This window comes from Rhinoraja longicauda, chromosome 7 (assembly GCF_053455715.1).
Source record: "Rhinoraja longicauda isolate Sanriku21f chromosome 7, sRhiLon1.1, whole genome shotgun sequence".
NCBI lineage: Eukaryota > Metazoa > Chordata > Chondrichthyes > Rajiformes > Arhynchobatidae > Rhinoraja > Rhinoraja longicauda.
The window spans coordinates 44,438,858-44,457,562 of NC_135959.1; the positions used below are offsets into that span (position 1 = coordinate 44,438,858).

The 18,705-nt window shown below is 40.3% G+C and overlaps 1 protein-coding gene across 1 annotated transcript; it reads left to right on the plus strand.

Moving 5' to 3' along the window:
- Window positions 1–697: 697 nt before the first annotated feature.
- amer2 (APC membrane recruitment protein 2) lies at window positions 698–11,444 on the plus strand. The gene is given in 2 exon segments (XM_078402418.1): window positions 698–770; window positions 773–11,444. Coding segments are annotated over 2 exon segments (1,959 nt in total). The 3' UTR covers window positions 2,659–11,444.
- The last annotated feature ends 7,261 nt before the right edge of the window (window positions 11,445–18,705 follow it).

Here is an 18,705-nt window from a genome sequence, read left to right on the forward strand (position 1 = left end):
TGACACCCTTCCTAATCAAAAACCTATCAATCTCTACTTTAATAATAACCAAATGACTTGGCCTCCACAGCAGTCTGTGGCTATGAATTCCATAGATTCACCACCCTCTGACTAAAGAAATTCCTCCTCACCTCGATTCTAAAGCTACGTCCTTTTATTCTGAGGCTGTGCCCTCTGGTCCTAGACTCTCCCACTCGTGGAAGCATCCTCTCCACATCCACTCTGTCTAGGCCTTTCATTATTTGGTATGTTTCAATGAGGTCCCCCCCTCAACCTTCTAAAATCCAGCAAGTACAGTCCCAGAGCCATCAAACGCTCCTCATACGTTAACCCAATCATCCTGGGATCATTCTCGGTAAACCTCCTCTGGACCTTTCTCCAACACCAGCACATCCTTACTGAGATATGGAGCCCAAAACACTCTCAATATTCCAAATGTGGTCTGATATTTATTAATATATTAATATATGTCAATGTGTTCGAATCATTTCTGTTGATTGAACAAATGCAATTAAAATTAAGATAGAAACAATTAATTAAAATAGGAACATTGCTTGAATGCATATATATACATACACACACTGAAAAATGTTGTTGTTTATCAGTGCTTTTCAGAAATTCAGGTTAATGTAGCGAAGCTCACAGTGGACTGGCTGCAGTCCACATATGACGAAAGCTGCTTATCCTCTTGGTTGCCATGGAGTTAAATTCGAGCAGCACTGAGGCTGCAAGTGGGGAAAACGAGCATCAGGCAGCTGCAACGGTCTGCAGGAAAAAAAAGACAAGAACAAGATCGTGGCAGTCATGGACTTGCATTGTGAATGTAATGAAATCTCGGCTTCTGAACAGCAGTCTGGCAAGATAAGTAGGACGGCATTTAAATTGTTTGGGAGAAGGAAATCAGGAGGCACAATGCCTAATATCTTCAGCCTGAAAAACAAAGGGGATGGGAAGAGCTCTCTGAAAATGGGGCTTGTCCGGAGCAAAACGCACGATGGAATTGCTGATATGGGATTGGAAGTGAGCAAGAAGGAAGACTCTCTCAGCAACTATCAATTGGATAGTGATTCCAGCACAAAAATAGTCAGTAGTATGAGCTTTGCCGCTGCTAGTTGTGGACCCATTGCCAAGTCTCACAGTTTCTTTTCGTTGCTGAAAAGGAATAGTAAATTAGAAAATTGCAAGGGGGAGTCAATGTGTTCAAACTCTGACCCGATGAAAGAGAGGAGTTGCAGCAGACAAAAGAAAGGACTGAAAGGATTGTTCAGCAGCATGAGATGGCACAGAAAGGACAAAATCAGTCGAGAGGAAAAGGCTGGGCAGCAGGAAATCGCTGACTTTCTAACATTGCCCGGGTCTCTGACCGCAAGCTTGGAATGTGTTAAAGAAGAGCCACAAAAATCTACCCCAGAATCTGAAAGTGCTGGAATGGACGTTAAGCTCACCTGTGAAATACAGAGTGATAATGAGAGTGTTGCCACTGAGGATGTTGAACAAGCAGCGAAGAGGACATCTCTTCCCGAATTACATCAGTATGTGGAGAATGTTGCCATCGATAGCCATTCAATGGACTATCCTTCCAATGGCAAAGCATTGGAACAGTTAGAGGACAATCGGGATGAAAATACACTTGGTGCGAGGCAGGATGTACAAGAAGAAGGTGCTTCTGAGACCGGATCTGCTTCTTGCCACCTTGCTGAAAGTGCAACCGCTGGCCCAGACAATAATGATCCGCCCGCAGAACAATCAATTGATCGGATTTGCATCATGTTTTCTGACGTCACGTCCTTGAAGAGCTTTGATTCACTCACGGGATGCGGGGATATTATCGTTGACCAGGAGGACGATGGAAATGCATGTGAGAGTGGAGCAGCGGCAGAGAAGGGCAAGGGTGGTGGAAGGAAAAGCACAATTGTACTGAGCTACCAAGGAGGAGGGGAGGAAATGGCGAGTCCTGACGAAGTCAATGATGAATACCTGCAGGAATTCTGGGACCCGCCGCCGCCAGTGACCGAGGCTGGACTGGTTGCAAGTGACCAAACACAACAGTTTGCTTCAGGGACTGCAACTTGCCTTAATGAGGCAGGAGACAGTATGTTAGTGAAACAGCTTCAGTTGAATGACATTTCGATAAGTAAGAATGATGATGAAAAACCAATCAGTGCAAAATGCGACCAACAAGAAAGTGTTCCAAATAGCGATGAAGGATACTGGGACTCCACAACACCCGGGCATGAAGATGAAAGTGGGAAAACTCTTGCTACCAGGGCAAGCATTCCAAGAGACGGTCACAGTGGAGATGGCCTGTATGATCTACTTACGGATCCAGGAGAAAGCCTCACAAGTATTGTCTCAGATGAAGAAATATGTTCTGTTGCAGAACCTAAAACACTGTCTCCAAAAGCTGTGTCGAACATTCCAACAATCTCCAAGGATAGGAATATATCTGCCATCCCCAGGCACAAGACCACTTTTACTGTACGTCAAGGGGAAGTGAACCACATTCTTGGTCCTCAAACGGTTCAACAGTTACTAGGATGTGAGCCAGTGAGAACCAAAATCCCAATCGCTAAGACCTCAATTCCCAGACCCACCCACAAAGTCATCACTGGGTCAACTGCAAAAGTCTCATCTAACAAGGGAGGCATGAAAAAATAGCCTTGGAAAGACTTCTGTGTCAAAATTAATATCAGCATGTTATGTCAGTCCAGAAGTAAGCACAGTTGGTCGAAATTCTGCTTGCATCCCGAATATTCACATCGTGCAACAGGACTTTGCCATTTGCCAAGAGCAATCTCCTATCTTGTGACAGAATCGTGCCTAGAAAAATAAATTAATTCAAAGCTTTATGAAGCACAGATGCAACACATCATTTTTATTGCTACCGAAATCAGGAAAGGGGAAAAAGAAAAAGACTGACCTAAATTTAAACAGATACGAACAGAGAAAGATGCTTGTGAAATATATTTGTGAAATCGTGACCAAAAGTATTTACAGAATCATATTTTCTTTCATGAGCACTGGGGTCTGTGTTGCAACTTTCTTTTCTGTACCGGAATGTAAGGACAATATTTTTTCAAATATTGGTCATTAACTACTATTTTTACCGTCTGCACAGTAATTGATACTAAAGATGTCTTATTGTGGGACCAAATTCGATTCAAATATTGGATGCTTATGATCTGTAGCCAGAGAATGAAGCAACGGATATGTAAGATGGTTACATAAGTGAAATCAGGGAACGATGACATAATCAGGACCAGCTTGTGTTTTCATCACAATGAAGTCATTCCAAATGAATCGTAAAAAGATCCCTTGAAAATATTTTCTGCAAGGTGATGGGAGGGAAGGTATTTCAATGTCTTCATGATGTGTCTTTCGAGTTTTTAATCTGACCATTTTATGGAATAAGTTATTTTCTGCATGTGAATGAGTACAAATTTTAAAAGTGGAGTTAAAATAACTTAAAATCCAGCACAGTGAATGATTTCACAATAACAGGAGACAGAGTAGTGTATATGTGTATATATCTTATAAACCTTTTTGTAAAGCCACTGCTTTAAGTCTACATAGAGATTGACAGTCACATGATCTACAATTTTTATATTTAAATACTTTGGCGTGGCCTTTATTCGTAACAAAGTGATTGTGCCAGAGAATAGTCTGCTTAAAAACAGTGGATAAAATTGGTTAATGTGTCGTACAATTTTGTACTATCGCCCCAAGAGAAACTGGTTGAAGGTTCTTACAATTCTTTGCAAGCAATATACTTCATAATTGCTTGTTTTATCTAATTTGGTCCAATGTTTATTCAGTATGACATTTAAGCAGACTGATAAGCAGATCAAATAAGAAGAATTGGCAATAATCCCCAGCAGTGCTGGAAGTGTGTGGTTTGAGACTCACGTGATATCAAGCCCCGCGTCTCAGCCACGTATTGTTAACACTGCAGATACCCACTGGGCATCTGAGAAGCTAACTAATGGAGAGGATTTTAATTCTGGATGTTGCAACATTGGCAGAGATCCTCAGTGTATTCTGGGAGGGAAAGCAATTAATACAGAAAGGGAGACAATCGAGGAATGGAGAGGGGGAATGCTGGCAATCAAGAGAGGAAGTGGAGTGATCGAGAGAGGGAGTGAGGAATGGAGAGAGAGAGTGGAGCAATGGAGAGAGGGAGTGGGGGAATGGAGGGAGTGAAATAGAGAGAGGGAGTGGGGAATGGAGAGAGGGAGTGGGGAATGGAGAGTAGGGAATGGAGAGAGGGAGTGGGGAATGAAGAGAGGTTGTGCAATTGAGGGCATGGTAATTGAGAGAAGGAAGCAGTGGAGATAGACTCTGTTAGTGAAACTGTCGTTTGAAGTATCAAGACTTGTTATTAAGTCATATTGGATGCACCTCAAAATTGGGCACAGTGTCTTTGATATTCTTGGCCACATTATTTAGAAAATGTACACTTGTACACTAAAAAGTAAGAGAAAAATATTCCAAATATAGCAGGAAAATATATTTTGAAGCAGATTAGAAAACTAATGTTTAAAGGTACAGAGTGAGAAAGAAATACTACCATAAATGGAATAGAATTATATTGCTGATAATTTTGAAATAAATTAAGATAAATGTATTAAAGATAAATGACAATCTTTCCTACTCAATTTTTGTTCAGAATTGTAATTTACCTCAATATTGAGATGTATAAAATTGGAAAATAAGTTGTCATACTATTTAAAATAACCATCTATTTAGAAGGGCATCATATGAGGCTATGTTTTTAAAATGTTAAATTTTTACAAATATTTGCTGTAAAATCTTACTGGCTTCTTTATGAAAAGATAATGGAATAAAGTTAGCGGTTGTAGGCAACAACTGAACAAGACATGGAGAGGCAAGGTATCGATCTCCAGTCTGATTTCACAGTTTGAGAATAGTGTGTGTGCCAATCCATAAAAATATATCATATATATCCAAATATCTTAGAGTGAGAAGATTTACGAGGATGTCGCCAGGACTTGAGGGCCTGAGCTGTCGGGAGAGGTTGAGCAGGCTAGGACTTTATTCCTTGGAGCACAGGAGGATGAGGGATGATCTTTTGAAGGAGTACAAAATCATGAGGAATAGGTCATGTAGACATACTGAGTCTCTTGCCCAGAGTAGGGGAATTGAGAACCAGAGGACATGGGTTTAAGGTGAGGGGAGAAAGATTTAATAGGAACCTGAGGGGTAACTTTTTTACACAAGAGTGATGGATGAATGGAACGAGCTGCTGGAGGAGGTAGTTGAGGCAGGTATTATCGCAATGTTTAAGAAACAGTTAGACAGGTACATGGATAGGATAGGTTTAGAGGGATATGGGCAAATGCAGGCAGGGGAGACTAGATATGGGACATGTTGGTCAGTGTGGGCAAGTAGGCCTGAAGAGCCTGATTCCATGCTGTATGACTCTTAGAGTAATTCAGTAAATAATCTTTGTCCTATGGAATGGAATGCTCTATAACATTGCCTGCTGCGGTTGTTTGTTAGATTAACCCAATATTAATCATTAATCAAGTAATTATTTCATGTAGAATTAAAATTGAGTTTATTTGATCAGATAATCCTGTAACTAGATTTTAAATAACTCAGTTTCTGTTGGTTCCCAGATGATAAACTTCATAACTCTCCAACTTCAAATATTAATTGATTGGGCAACCAAAGGTTTTTTTGAATAACAGTTCTTTTACTGTCCAGAAGTGGCAAAGTTGGGGAGAGGTTAATATTGTCACGTCATAACATTAGGCACCTGAGTTAAATCATGATTTTAGTGCTTTCAATGCAGAGTTTACCACACTCTCGGTGATTATGTAGATATCTTTCAGGTCTTGCACTTTCCCCCCACATCCGTCACGGCGGCATGGTAGAGCAGCGGTAGAGTTGCTGTCTTACAGTACCAGAGACCCGGGTTCGATCCTGACTATAGATGCTGTCGGGTGTGGAGTTTGGATGTTCTCCCTGTGACCGTATGGGTTTTCTTTGGGTGCTCCAGTTTCCTTGCACATTCCAAAAACATGCAGGTTTGTAGGTTAACTGGCCTCTGTATATTGTCCCAATTGTGTAGGATAGTACTAGTGTATGGGTGATCGCTGGTTGGTGCGGACCCAGTGGGCTGAAGGGCCTGTTTCCACTCTATCTCTAAACTAAACTAAATCCCTATGGTGTGCTGATTGATTAACCATTTAGTGTAGATGAATTGATTGATTGTATGATTGAAAGATACAGCATATAAACAGGTCCTATGGCCCACCAGGTCTATGCCTACCGTCGTCGATCATCTGTTCACACCAATTCCATGTTCTCCCACATTCGCATTCACTCGCTACACACCAGGGGCATTTTTACAGTGGCCAATTAACCTACAAACTCGTACGTCTTTGGGATGTGGGAGGAAACTGTAGCACCCAGAGAAAATTCACACGTTCACAGGGAGAGCATGCAAACTCGTCAGTTTTGAAGCTGGATCTCTGGAGCTGTGGGGCAGCAACTTTACTTGTTGCATCACTGCATCAGAAAAGGAAGTTGATGTGAGAGAGAGAGAGAGAGAGAGAGAGAGAAAAAATTGCAGGACATAAGTAACAAAGGAGGGGGGGTACAATAGAATTGCTCTCTTGGGAACCAACATGGACCTGATAGGGTGAATCGTCTCTTGTAAGATTTAAGCACTTTTGGTATTGCATTGTAAGTGGTTGGATTAGGTTGTGACTTCAATGGACACTGATAGGTTTGGGTCAAAAATAAAATTAAAATAATATGCCTATTTTATCAGACTATAATGCTTTATTACAACTCTCTCAGAAATATCTTAATTAATTAGTATTCTTTAATAGGTGGTGATTGTTTTACATTGTATATAGTATGATGCCACTAACAACACTGAAATGGATAATCAGTTATGGCTACTTTTGGTTGTTTTGGTTGTAGAAAGGATATTTAAGAGGAGGCTGAAAGAAATCCGTATTATTTCTTTGAATATCATGTTTAAACCTCAATTTAAAATTTTGCCTGCAGGACTGAATGACTAACTGAAAAGGGCGGCATAGTGGCGCAGTTGTACAATTGCTGCCTTCCAGCACCTGAGATCCAGGTTCTATCCTGACTACGGGTGCTGTCTGTACAGAGTTTGGACGTTCGCTATGAGGGTTGTCCCTAGCATATAGGATAGTGCTAGTGTATGGAGATTGCTGATGGTGTGGGCTCGGTGGGCCAAAGGGCCTGTTTCCACACTCGCCTCTAAAGAAACTGTCCTTCCAAAGCCCTTTGGCACTTTGGTACCACATTGGAGCATCAGTCTGTGGGCTCAGTGGAATGAGGTTTTAAACAACAACCTCTGACATCTGCCGCTCATCTCCACTGAACTACTTCGGCCTAGAATGACTTTCATGTGCTTTTCCTTTCAAGAATGAAGGCACGAGCTTTACTTTTTATGAACAAAGCTACTAGGCAACAGATGCATGAGTTGTCCTCTGGTTTCAGTTCGCATAGAACATGATACAACAATCTGTTTACCATTTTTATGCCAACTCTGTTGGATTTCCAGATTTCACTTCCCCCCTACCATCAGAAACCATTGAGAATATTTGAACACCTTAAATATGCATTTTGTGGGTTCTTTTGTATTTAAAAGGATTTGGAAACACGTCAAAATTTAAAATGGAATCTTAATTCAATACCTACTCTTAATGTTCGTATTGGCTATCTCTCTTCACTTAAGTCCAACTAATCAACTGAACAGATGGGGCCACCAGGAATCCTCAAACATCCATATTAACAAAACAATGAGATTTAGAAAGGTTAAAAAATGAATTGATTTTAAAATTATTTAAATCACACAAGAAAATTAAACCTACCAAAATCTTTTTGTCGGTGATTTAAACAGCAAGTGGAATTGAATGATTTTTTAAAAATCATAAAAGTTTTGGATTGATTTTAATAATTTTCAGACTCTGACCCTGGTAGGGAGACCAATGCCTGCCCCCTTTATATGGCATCTGACTGTGAATTCTGTGCAACTAGAAGAGGCTGCACTTGTCATTTGGCTTATTTTCATTGTCCAGGTTTCCAAATACTCTTTCTAGACAAAGCAGCAATTTACTTGTATTTAGTTTAGTTTAAAGATATAGCATGGAAACAGGCCCTTCGGCCCACTGAGTACATTTTAACTATTGATTGCCTGTTCACACTAGTTCTATGTTATCCCATTGGCTCATCGACTCCCGATACACAAGGGGCTATTTACAGAGGCCAATTAACCTACAAAACGGCACAACCCGAAGGGTCTCGACCCGAAACGTCATCTATTCCTTTTCTCCAGAGATGCTGCCCGACCCGCTGAGTTACTCCAGCTTTTTGTGTCTATCTTTGGGAAGGGATAAATGTTGGCCAAGACACTAAGGGGAATTCCTTTGCTCTCCCCTTAAGAAGTGCTTCGTCTAATTTAAAGGATTAATGTTACTTCACCTATTCCATTTCTTTTCTGAAAGATAGCACTCAAAAATGCAGTCTGTTCCAGCATGATACTGGTGCCTAGATTTTATATTTATGTCCCTGCAATGGAACGTGAAGCCAGAACTCTTTGACAGTCAAGAGTGCCTCTACTGCTCCAGAGGAAGGAAAAGTGGAATCTGAGGATACCAGAGAGTAATTTAAGTAAATGATAAAGATTAAGAAGAAAGGATGCAGAAAGAGAATATAGAATTTCAAAGTTAACAGCAAAAGTTCCATAAATGTAATTGGTTAAAAAAAGTGGTAAAGGAGGATATGGCCCCATTAATGATCATTTAAGTGGAACTAAAATTAATAAGAAGGAGATGTTAGTCTTGTATGTATTTTCAGAGAGAAGAAGACAAAAGACCAAACAATCAAAGGAGCCAAAAATATTTAACTGTTTGCCAGTAAATGGCGCATCGGTAGAGTTGCCGTAAGCATCAGAGAACTGGGTTCAATCCTGACTACGGGTGTTGTCCATGCAATATTTTTACGTTCTCCCTGTGACCATGTTGGTTTTCTCTGTGTGCTCTGGTTTCCTCCCATAGTCCAAAGATGTACTGGTTTGTACGTTAATTGGCTAAGGTAAAAATTGTAAATTGTCCCTAGTGTGTAGGATAGTGATAGTGTACAACATGATCGCTGGTCACGGGCTCGGTGGGCCAAAGGGCCTGTTTCTGCACTGTATCTCTAAAATCTAAATGATACAAGTAGATTTAAGATGAATGAACCATGACATTCCAAGTTCTATAACTTGGAAATTGGCATTGTGCCTTTCGATTTGAAAACTGGAAGAGTGACTGTTATTACAGAGATTTTATTTCAGATTGGAAGGAAGGAGAAACCATTGAACCACAGCTTCTCAGTTCAGTATCAATTATGTTTAATTTATTATGGTCTGAAATAGAGAAAGAATGATAAATATAAGCTGATCTTTACTGGACTTTGTCTTGCCCTAAACGTTGTTCATGTTATTCTCTTTATCATGTATCTGTACACTGCGGATGGCTCGATTGTAATCATGTCTTGTCTTTCCGCTGACTGGTTAGCACACAACAAAAGCTTTTCACTGTACCTCGGTACACGTTAAATAAACTAAACTCAAACTGATCAATGAGTCAACATTGACCTGTAACAAGCAAGTCGAGTCTAATAAATTTAGCCGAATATGTTAAGGTAGTCACTCGAATGGTGAATTGGGATTGCCCCGAATTGGTGTCTGTGTGTACATTTGAAAGGTACTTGAAAAGGGGTTGTACACAACAAATTATCAGCAGATGACTATCTTGGAAATGTACGTATGTGAAATCGGAAATGGACACTAAATGAGTTGGGAGATAAGAGTCAAGAGGAAGGCACAGTGGCGCAGAGGTAGAGTTGCTGCCTCGCAGCGCCAGAGACCTGGGATCGATCGTGACTACGGGTGCTGTCTAAGTGGAGTTTATCCATTCTCCCTGTGACTGTGTGGCCTTTTCTCTGGGTTCTCTGTTTCCTCCCACACTCCAAAGACGTGCAGGTTTGTAGTTTAATTGCCTTTGGTAAAAATTGTAACATTGCCCCTAGCGTGTAGGATTGTATTAGTGTACGGGGTGATCGCTGGTCAGCGCTGACTCGGTGGGACGAAGGGCCTGTTTCTGCGCTGTATCAATGATATACACATCCTCTGCAGGTTATGAACGCCTGATTTATGTATGGCCCGAATATGGGAACAAGCAATTGGGAGACTGGCGGGATGGATTTTCTAGCTGCAACGGGGCTGCTGGCATCTTCTGCTATGTGGGAACTTGGCTTGTGGCAATATCTGGATGGTTGGGTTAAACGATACTTTGCTGTTAGTTGGCCCGAGTTTTTATTTACCTAAAAAAGGACACAAAGTGCTAGAGCAACTCAGCGGGTCAGGCAGCATCCTGGAGAACATGGATAGGTGACGTTTCGGGTCGGGACCCTTCTTCAGATTTATATATATATTGCTGGGCTGGCTGTGAACAGCTCTCAGGGATGGCACTCCATTATAACCTGGGGAGGACTTGCAAATGAGTCGACAATACCAAATGAAATATCCCAGTAGAAATCATGGAAACAAAACAAAAGGATAACAAAATAAGTTAATCTGAAGTTGAGAACAGTACCCATGGTAATGAAACCATTAAACATTTATACAGGAATATTATAAGAAAAGAAGAACATTGCATCATGCATAAAATAGACACAAAGTGCTGGAGTAACTCAGTGGCTCAGGCAGCATCTCAGAGAAAATGGACAAATTGCATTTCGGGTTTCTTCAGACTTTTGCAGTTCCTTTTTTATCATATTTGCATAGTTAGAATGAAATTTCATGACACTTAATTTCTTCCATTATATAAAATAAATAGTTACGATAGATTAAAATAGTAGCAGTTAAGTAACATATTGGGTTTTAGTTTTAAAGTTGGTGCAACACGCATATCTATGAAAGATTATATCTTTTTATGCTTGCAGTTATAATTTCATAACTACCAATGTAGTGGTGTTCTACAAAAGGTCATTAACTAGGGAAGTGTCTTGTTTCCAACCATTTTGGTGATATGGTTGGTAGATTCAAGAAACAACATGGAATATCTGCATGCTACAAATACATTTCCATAAATAAGTATGACTGAAAATCCAGTTTTATGAATTGTTAACTTGATTAGCCACTCAGCTTTAGAAAGTGTAATTGAAAAATCTGCTAGTAATGTTTTCAATTGCTGTTCATCACTTGAATTTGCACCATCTGCCATTTCATCAAGTGCCAAAATATATCAGAAATAGTCAATGATCACAGCTTCATAAACTGCACTTCTTCTATGTATCATAATCTCCCATTATTGTGGTGTGAAAAGAACTTGTCAGGTCTGTGTTTAGGATTAAAATGTAAGAGAATTGCTAATAAAAATGTAATCTGCTTTTGTAATCTACTGTCTTTTTACATTTCAACTAATAACAATACATCAGATTATCTTAAACAATCAGAAGCAACAGTAGTCAAAATAATCAATTAGATTATTCAAGAGTTCAATAAATCTTTACTCAAATACAGTTAAATTCATTTCTGTTTAAAAATAAAAATCATACATCATATAAGATGTTATGATGTCATTTAACATACAAGATGCTACTTCTTATACCAAACAATATTTTTCATTGCTGGCAGAGGTGGAAATTGAAATGGAAAGGAGTGGGTAACTTTGATTTTGGCCAATACTGTAAAATGGCAGCCCATTTTATCATTCTTATATCTTTTATTTCTTTGGGTTTCACTAGAAATAAAAACTGAGAGAAAGATAACTGTGACTGCAAATTTGGCATGTTTTGCAATATATTATTGGACAAAATCAAAAATACCCCAGATATTACATCCCAAGCTTAAGAATGCCACATTTTCATTTTGTTGGGCTGAAAGATGGTTGCATTTCTATTGGCTGCATAATTAAATCTAAAATGGATATATTTATTTGAAATGTTTCCATTTATTTACTTTAAATAAAACATTCCTCACCATGAGTTAGAGATCTGGTATGAAATTGTTATTTAACAGAACGTTTGTCTCCCCATTTCAATCTGAGAAAATCTAATAAGGATTATTTCACAAAATACTTTGGTCTGTTCAAATAGGAATGCAGATGACAGGAAAAATACATTTAAGGTTCTTAAGTTTGGACTCAAAATTAATTCAATCATCCCTCTCTCTCAAATATCTATCACACAGTTGTTTCGGGGCTGCTGTATCAAAAGAGAAAACTAACTTGTCCAGGATGATATTGAGGTCCAATTGTGTTGATGGAGCTGCATTCATCCAAGTAAATGAGGGGCTTTCCAGCACATTCCAAATCATGGCTTTTAGATGATGGAAAGGCTCTGGGAAATCTGGGGGTAAGGCACTTGCAGCAAGATACCCAGCATCTGATCTGTTTTCACAGCAACGATATTTATGTAGCTGAAATGTTAACTTTTTTCTCTTTCCAAACATGTCACCTGATCTTTTGAATATATCCAGCATTCTATCTTTATTTCAGGTTTCCAGCATCTTCATTTCTGTGCTTGCAGCATTTCCTTTTTTTTTTTTCTCCTGTTTTTATTTGTCTTTGATACATCCATCTCCTCTGGAAAGATTGCCTATTAAGAAACCATCACCCTCTCTGAACCAGCACTACCACCATGTTTCTCTTTGACTCCCCCCTCTCACAGGCTTTCCTGGTGTAAGACGATAAGACAGGAGCAGAATTAGGCCATTCGGCCCATGGAGTCTGCTCCACCACTCGATCTCAGTCCCATACACCTGTCTTCTCCTTACGCCTTTGATGCCTTTTACGAATCAAGAATCTATCAATCTCTGCTTTAAAAATGCCCAGTGACTTGGCCTCCACCACCATCTATGGCCATGAATGCCACAGATTCGCCAAGCTCTGGCCAAAGAAATTCCTCCTTATCTCCATTCTAAAGATATATCCTTTTATTCTGGGGCTGTGCCCTCTAGTCCTCGGCATTACCACTATCCAGGCCTTTCACTATTCAGTAGGTTTGTTGTCTCTACCTCTCTCCGTACTCCGGGTATATGTAAATTTCCCCGGTGTGGGACGAATAAAGGAATATATTATTATTATTATGTTTGATTTCTAAAGTCTTTTTAGTTCTAATGAAAGATCAACAAGCTGACATGTTAACTTTTTTTCTTCGTGAATATTGCCCGCATTTTCTGTTTTTATTTTAGAGTTTCAGCATCTGGAGATTTTTTAATGCTTTTTGATTTACCTACTTAGTCCAACATAAGTTTCTGGTTAATTGTGCTTCAATGTAGGCAGGGATCTTGGAAAAGTGGAAACTGGATAAAGCTCTTGAAAATCAAGAATGGGTTTAGCTTAGTTTAGAAATACAGCATGGAAACAGGCCCTTTGGCCACCGACTCAATGCCGACCATTGACTACCCATCCACACAGGTTCTATGTTATCCCATTCACAAGTGAGGAATTTACAGAGGCCAATCAACCTACAAACCTGAACAACTTTGTGATGTGGGAGAAAATTGGAGCACCCAGAGAAAACCCATGCGGTCACAGGGGAACGTGTAAACTCCACATGGACAGCACCTGAAGTCAAGATCAAATCAGGGTTTCTGGTGCTGTGAGGTAGCAGCACTACTAGCAGTGCCACTGTGTTGCCCTTAAGTGATTAGACTCTTCCTGGATATGGTTACGGCCTGCCACTGTGTGACACAAATGCTATCTGCCACTTAGTATTACCATGCCTGAATGTTTTGTGGGGCTTGCAGCATACAGGTATGAACTACTTAATTTTCTGAGATGTGAATAGAATTGAACATTGTGCAATAATCAATGATCATTCCCAGTTCTTATCAAAAGGTGACCTTGTCGACAACATCCTCATCTTACAAATACATAACAGAGTTGATGAAACAGCAGAAGATAGCTGGATTGAGGATACTACCCTGAGGAACTACTGGAACACCAGACTGGATGACCTCCAAGTATAACTATCTTCGATTGCTCAAGTTCTGATTCCAACCAACAAGGGTTCACTTACCTTTGCAAACCAGTTTACCAGGGCTCCTAAATAATAGTAGTAGTACAAATGTTACCTGGTGTTAATCATTCTCACTTTGGGTTTAGGTTTAAGATTATTACTATTGTCACGTGTAACGAGATACAAGCTATTGAAATGGATGCAAAATACCATACATAAGTACAATCAAGCCAAACTTAAGTGCAATAGAGAGAGTAATGGGGAAGATAGAGTGCAGAATATACAGTGCATTCAGAAAGTATTCTGACCCCTTCACTTTTTCCACATTTTGCTACGTTACAGCCTTATTTCAAAATGGATTAAATTCATTTTTTTATCCTCAATCTACACACAATACCCCATAATAAAAAAGCGAAAACAAGTGTTTCGAAATTTTTGCAAAGTAATTAAAAAGAAATAACTGAAATATCACATTTGCATAAGTATTCAGACCCTTTGCTATGACACTCAAAATGTAGCTTATGTTCATCCTGTTTCCATTGATTATCCTTGAGATGTTTCTACAACTTGATTGGAGTGTACCAGTGGTAAATTAAATTGATTGGACATGATTTGGAAAGGCACACACCTGTCTATATAAGGTCCACAGTTGACAATGCATGTCAGAGCAAAAATCAAGCCATGAAGACGAAGGAATTGTCCATAGACCGAGACAGGATTGGGGAAGGGTATAAAACAATTATCCCCAGATCTGGGGAAGGGTATAAAACAATTTCTGCAGCATTGCAGGTCCCGAAGAGTACAGTGGCCTCCGCAATTCTTAAATGGAAGAACTTTGGAACCACCAGGACTCTTCATAGAGCTGGCTGCCCGGCCAAACTGAGCAATCGGGGAGAAGGGCCTTGGTCAGGGAGGTGACCAAGAACCCGATGGTCACTCTGACAGAGCTCCAGAGTTCCTCTGTGAAGATGGGAGAACCTTCCAGAAGGACAACTATATCTGCAACTCTCCACCAAGCAGGCCTTTATGGTAGAGTGGCCAGATGGAAGGTACATGACAGCCCGCATGGAGCTTGCACCTAAAGGACTCTCAGACCATGAGAAACAAGATTCTCTGGTCTGATGAAACCAAGATTGAACTCTTTGGCCTGAATGCCAAGTGGCACTGCTCATCATCTGGTCAATATCATACCTACGGTGAAGCACGGTGGTGGCAGCATCATGCTGTGGGGATGTTTTACAGCGGCAGGAACTGGGAGACTAGTCAGGATTGAGGGAGAGATGAATGGAGCAAAGTACAGGGAGATCCTTGATGAAAGCCTGCTCCAGAGCGTTCTGAACTTCAGACTGGGGCGGAGGTTCACCTTCCAACAGGACAACGATCCTAAGCACACAGCCAAGACAACAAGTCTGTGAATGTCCTTGAGTGGCACAGCCGGAGCCCGGACTTGAACCTGATCAAACATCTCTGGAGGGATCTGAAAATAGCTGTGCATCGACGCTCCCCATCCAACCTGACAGAGCTTGAGAGCATCTGCAGAGAAGAATAGGAGAAATTACCCAAATACAGGTGTGCCAAGCTTGTAACGCCATACCCAAGAAGACTTGAGGCTGTAATCGCTGCCAAAGGTGCCTCAACAAAGTACTGAGTAAAGGGTCTGAATACTTATGTAAATGTGATAATTCAGTTATTTCTTTTTAATTACTTTGCAATAATTTCCAAACACCTGTTTTCACTTTTTTATTATGTGGTATTGTGTGTAGATTGATTTAATCCATTTTTAAATAAGGCTGTAACATAGCAAAATGTGGAAAAAGTGAAGGAGTCTGAATACTTTCTGAATGCACTGTTGTTCTCAGCATTGTTGTGCATCAGTTCCATACACAAAGTCCAATGTCCACAATGGGTAGAGGTGAGTACCCTAACTTAACTGTTCAGAAGCCTTACAAAAGAGGGAAAGAAGCTCTTTCCTGAGTCTGGTGGTGCGCACTTTCAAGTTTTTTACCTTCTGCCAGATGGAAATGAGATGGGTCAGGTGACGGAGGTATGTGTTGAGGAGCACTTTGGGTCTAGTGATCATAATGCCATTAGTTTCAATATCATTATGGAGAAGGTCAAATCTGGACCAAGGGTTGAGATTTTGGATTGGAGAAAGGCTAATTTTGAGGAGATGAGAAAGGATTTAAAAGGAGTGAAATGGAAATTGTTGTTTTATGAAAAGGATATAATAGAGAAATGGAGGATATTTAAAGGTGACATTTTGAGAGTACAGAGTCTTTATGTCCCTGTTCGGTGGAAAGGAAAGAATAATAATTTGAAAGAGCCGTGGTTTTCCAGGGAAATTGGACACTTGGTTCGGAAAAAGAGGGAGATATACAATAAATATAAGCGGCAGGGAGTAAATGAGGTTCTTGAGGAATATAAAGAATGTAAAAGGAATCTTAAAAAGGAAATTAGAAAAGCGAAAAAAAGATATGAGGCTGCTTTGGCAAGTAATGTAAAAGTAAACCCCAAGGGGTTCTACAGATATGTCAATAGCAAAAGGATAGTGAGGGATAAAATTGGTCCATTAGAGAGTCAGAGTGGACAGCTATGTGCTGAGCCGGAAGAAATGGGGGAGATATTAAACAATTTCTTTTCTTCGGTATTTACCGAGGAGAAGGATATTGAATTATGTGAGGTAAGCGAAACAAGTAGAGTAGTGATGGAAATGAGGAGGATTAAAGAAGAGGAGGTACGGACACTTTTGAAGAATATAAAAGTGGATAAGTCTCCAGGTCCTGATAGGATATTCCCTAGGACATTGAAGGAAGTTAGTGCAGAAATAGTAGGGGCTATGACGGAAATATTTCAAACGTCATTAGAAACAGGGATGGTGCCGGAAGATTGGCGCATTGCGCATGTTGTGCCTTTGTTTAAAAAAGGTTCTAAAAGTAAACCTAGCAATTATAGACCTATTAGTTTGACGTCTGTGGTGGGAAAATTAATGGAAAAGATACTTAGAGACAATATATATAATTATTTGGATAATCAAGGCCTGATTAGAAACAGTCAACATGGATTTGTGCCTGGAAGGTCATGTTTGACTAATCTTCTTGAATTTTTTGAAGAGGTTACCAGGGAAATTGATAAGGGCAAGGCTGTGGATGTTGTCTATATGGACTTCAGTAAGGCATTTGACAAGGTTCCACATGGAAGGTTGATTAAGAAGGTTAAATCGTTGGGTATTAATAGTGAGGTTGCAAGATGGATTCAACAATGGCTGAATGGGAGATACCAGAGGGTAACGGTTGACAATTGTATGTCAGGTTGGAGGCCAGTGTCTAGTGGAGTGCCCCAAGGATCTGTGTTGGGTCCACTGTTGTTTGTCATTTACATTAATGATCTGGATGATGGTGTGGCAAATTGGATTAGTAAATATGCAGATGATACTAAGATAGGTGGAGTAGTTGATAGTGAGGTAGATTTTCAAAGTCTACAGAGAGACTTGGGCCTTTTGGAAGGGTGGGCTGAAAGATGGCAGATGGAGTTTAATGCTGATAAATGTGAGGTGCTGCATTTTGGTAGGACAAATCAAAATAGGACGTACAAGGTAAATGGTAGGGAATTGAGGAATGCAGTGGAACAGAGGGATCTGGGAATAACTGTGCATTGTTCCCTGAAGGTGGAATCTCATGTGGATAGGGTGGTGAAGAAGGCGTTTGGTATGCTTGCCTTTATAAATCAGAGCATCGAGTATAGAAGTTGGGATGTAATGTTGAAATTGTACAGGGCATTGGTGAGGCCGAATCTGGAGTATGGTGTGCAGTTCTGGTCGCCAAATTATAGGAAGGATGTCGACAAAATGGAGAGGGTACAGAGGAGATTTACTAGAATGTTGCCTGGGTTTCAGCACTTAGGCTACAGAGAGAGGTTGAACAGGTTGGGTCTTTATTCTTTGGAGCGTAGAAGGTTGAGGGGGGACTTGATAGAGGTTTTTAAAATTTTGAGAGGGACGGACAGAGTTGACGTGGGTAGGCTTTTCCCTTTGAGAGTGGGGAAGATTCCAACAAGGGGACATAGCTTCAGAATTGAGGGACAAAGGTTTAGGGGTAACATGAGGGGGAACTTCTTTACTCAGAGGGTTGTGGCTGTATGGAATGGGCTTCCGGTGGAAGTGGTGGAGGCTGGCTCGATTTTATTATTTAAGAGTAAATTGGATAGGTATATGGATAGGAGGGGATTGGAGGGTTATGGTCTGAGTGCAGGTAGATGAGACTAGGTCAGGGAGAATGGTCGGCGTGGACTGGTAGGGCCGGACAGGCCTGTTTCCATGCTGTAGTTGTTATATGTTATATGTTATATGTTATGGGAGCAGGCAGAAGAAGAAATAACTGGGATGGGACAAGTTTTGCCTTATAATCTTCCAATGTAGCCATGAATGTGATTGCACAGATAACAATATGAGTTAATTTATGAGTACGCATTGTTAAGTTGAGCGGGCTTATGTAGGATTTTGTGATGAGAATCATTGGTATCAATTGAAAATAACCTTCATAATTCCTTCTCTCCAGAGATGCTGCCTGTCCCGCTGAGTTACTCCAGCATTTTGTGTCTAAATTTCTTCTGTCTTTATCAAGAAAATGCCTTGAAACATCATGGAATCTACATTTTCCTCATTGAAATAACCCACTTGGGGAGTGGGCTTAC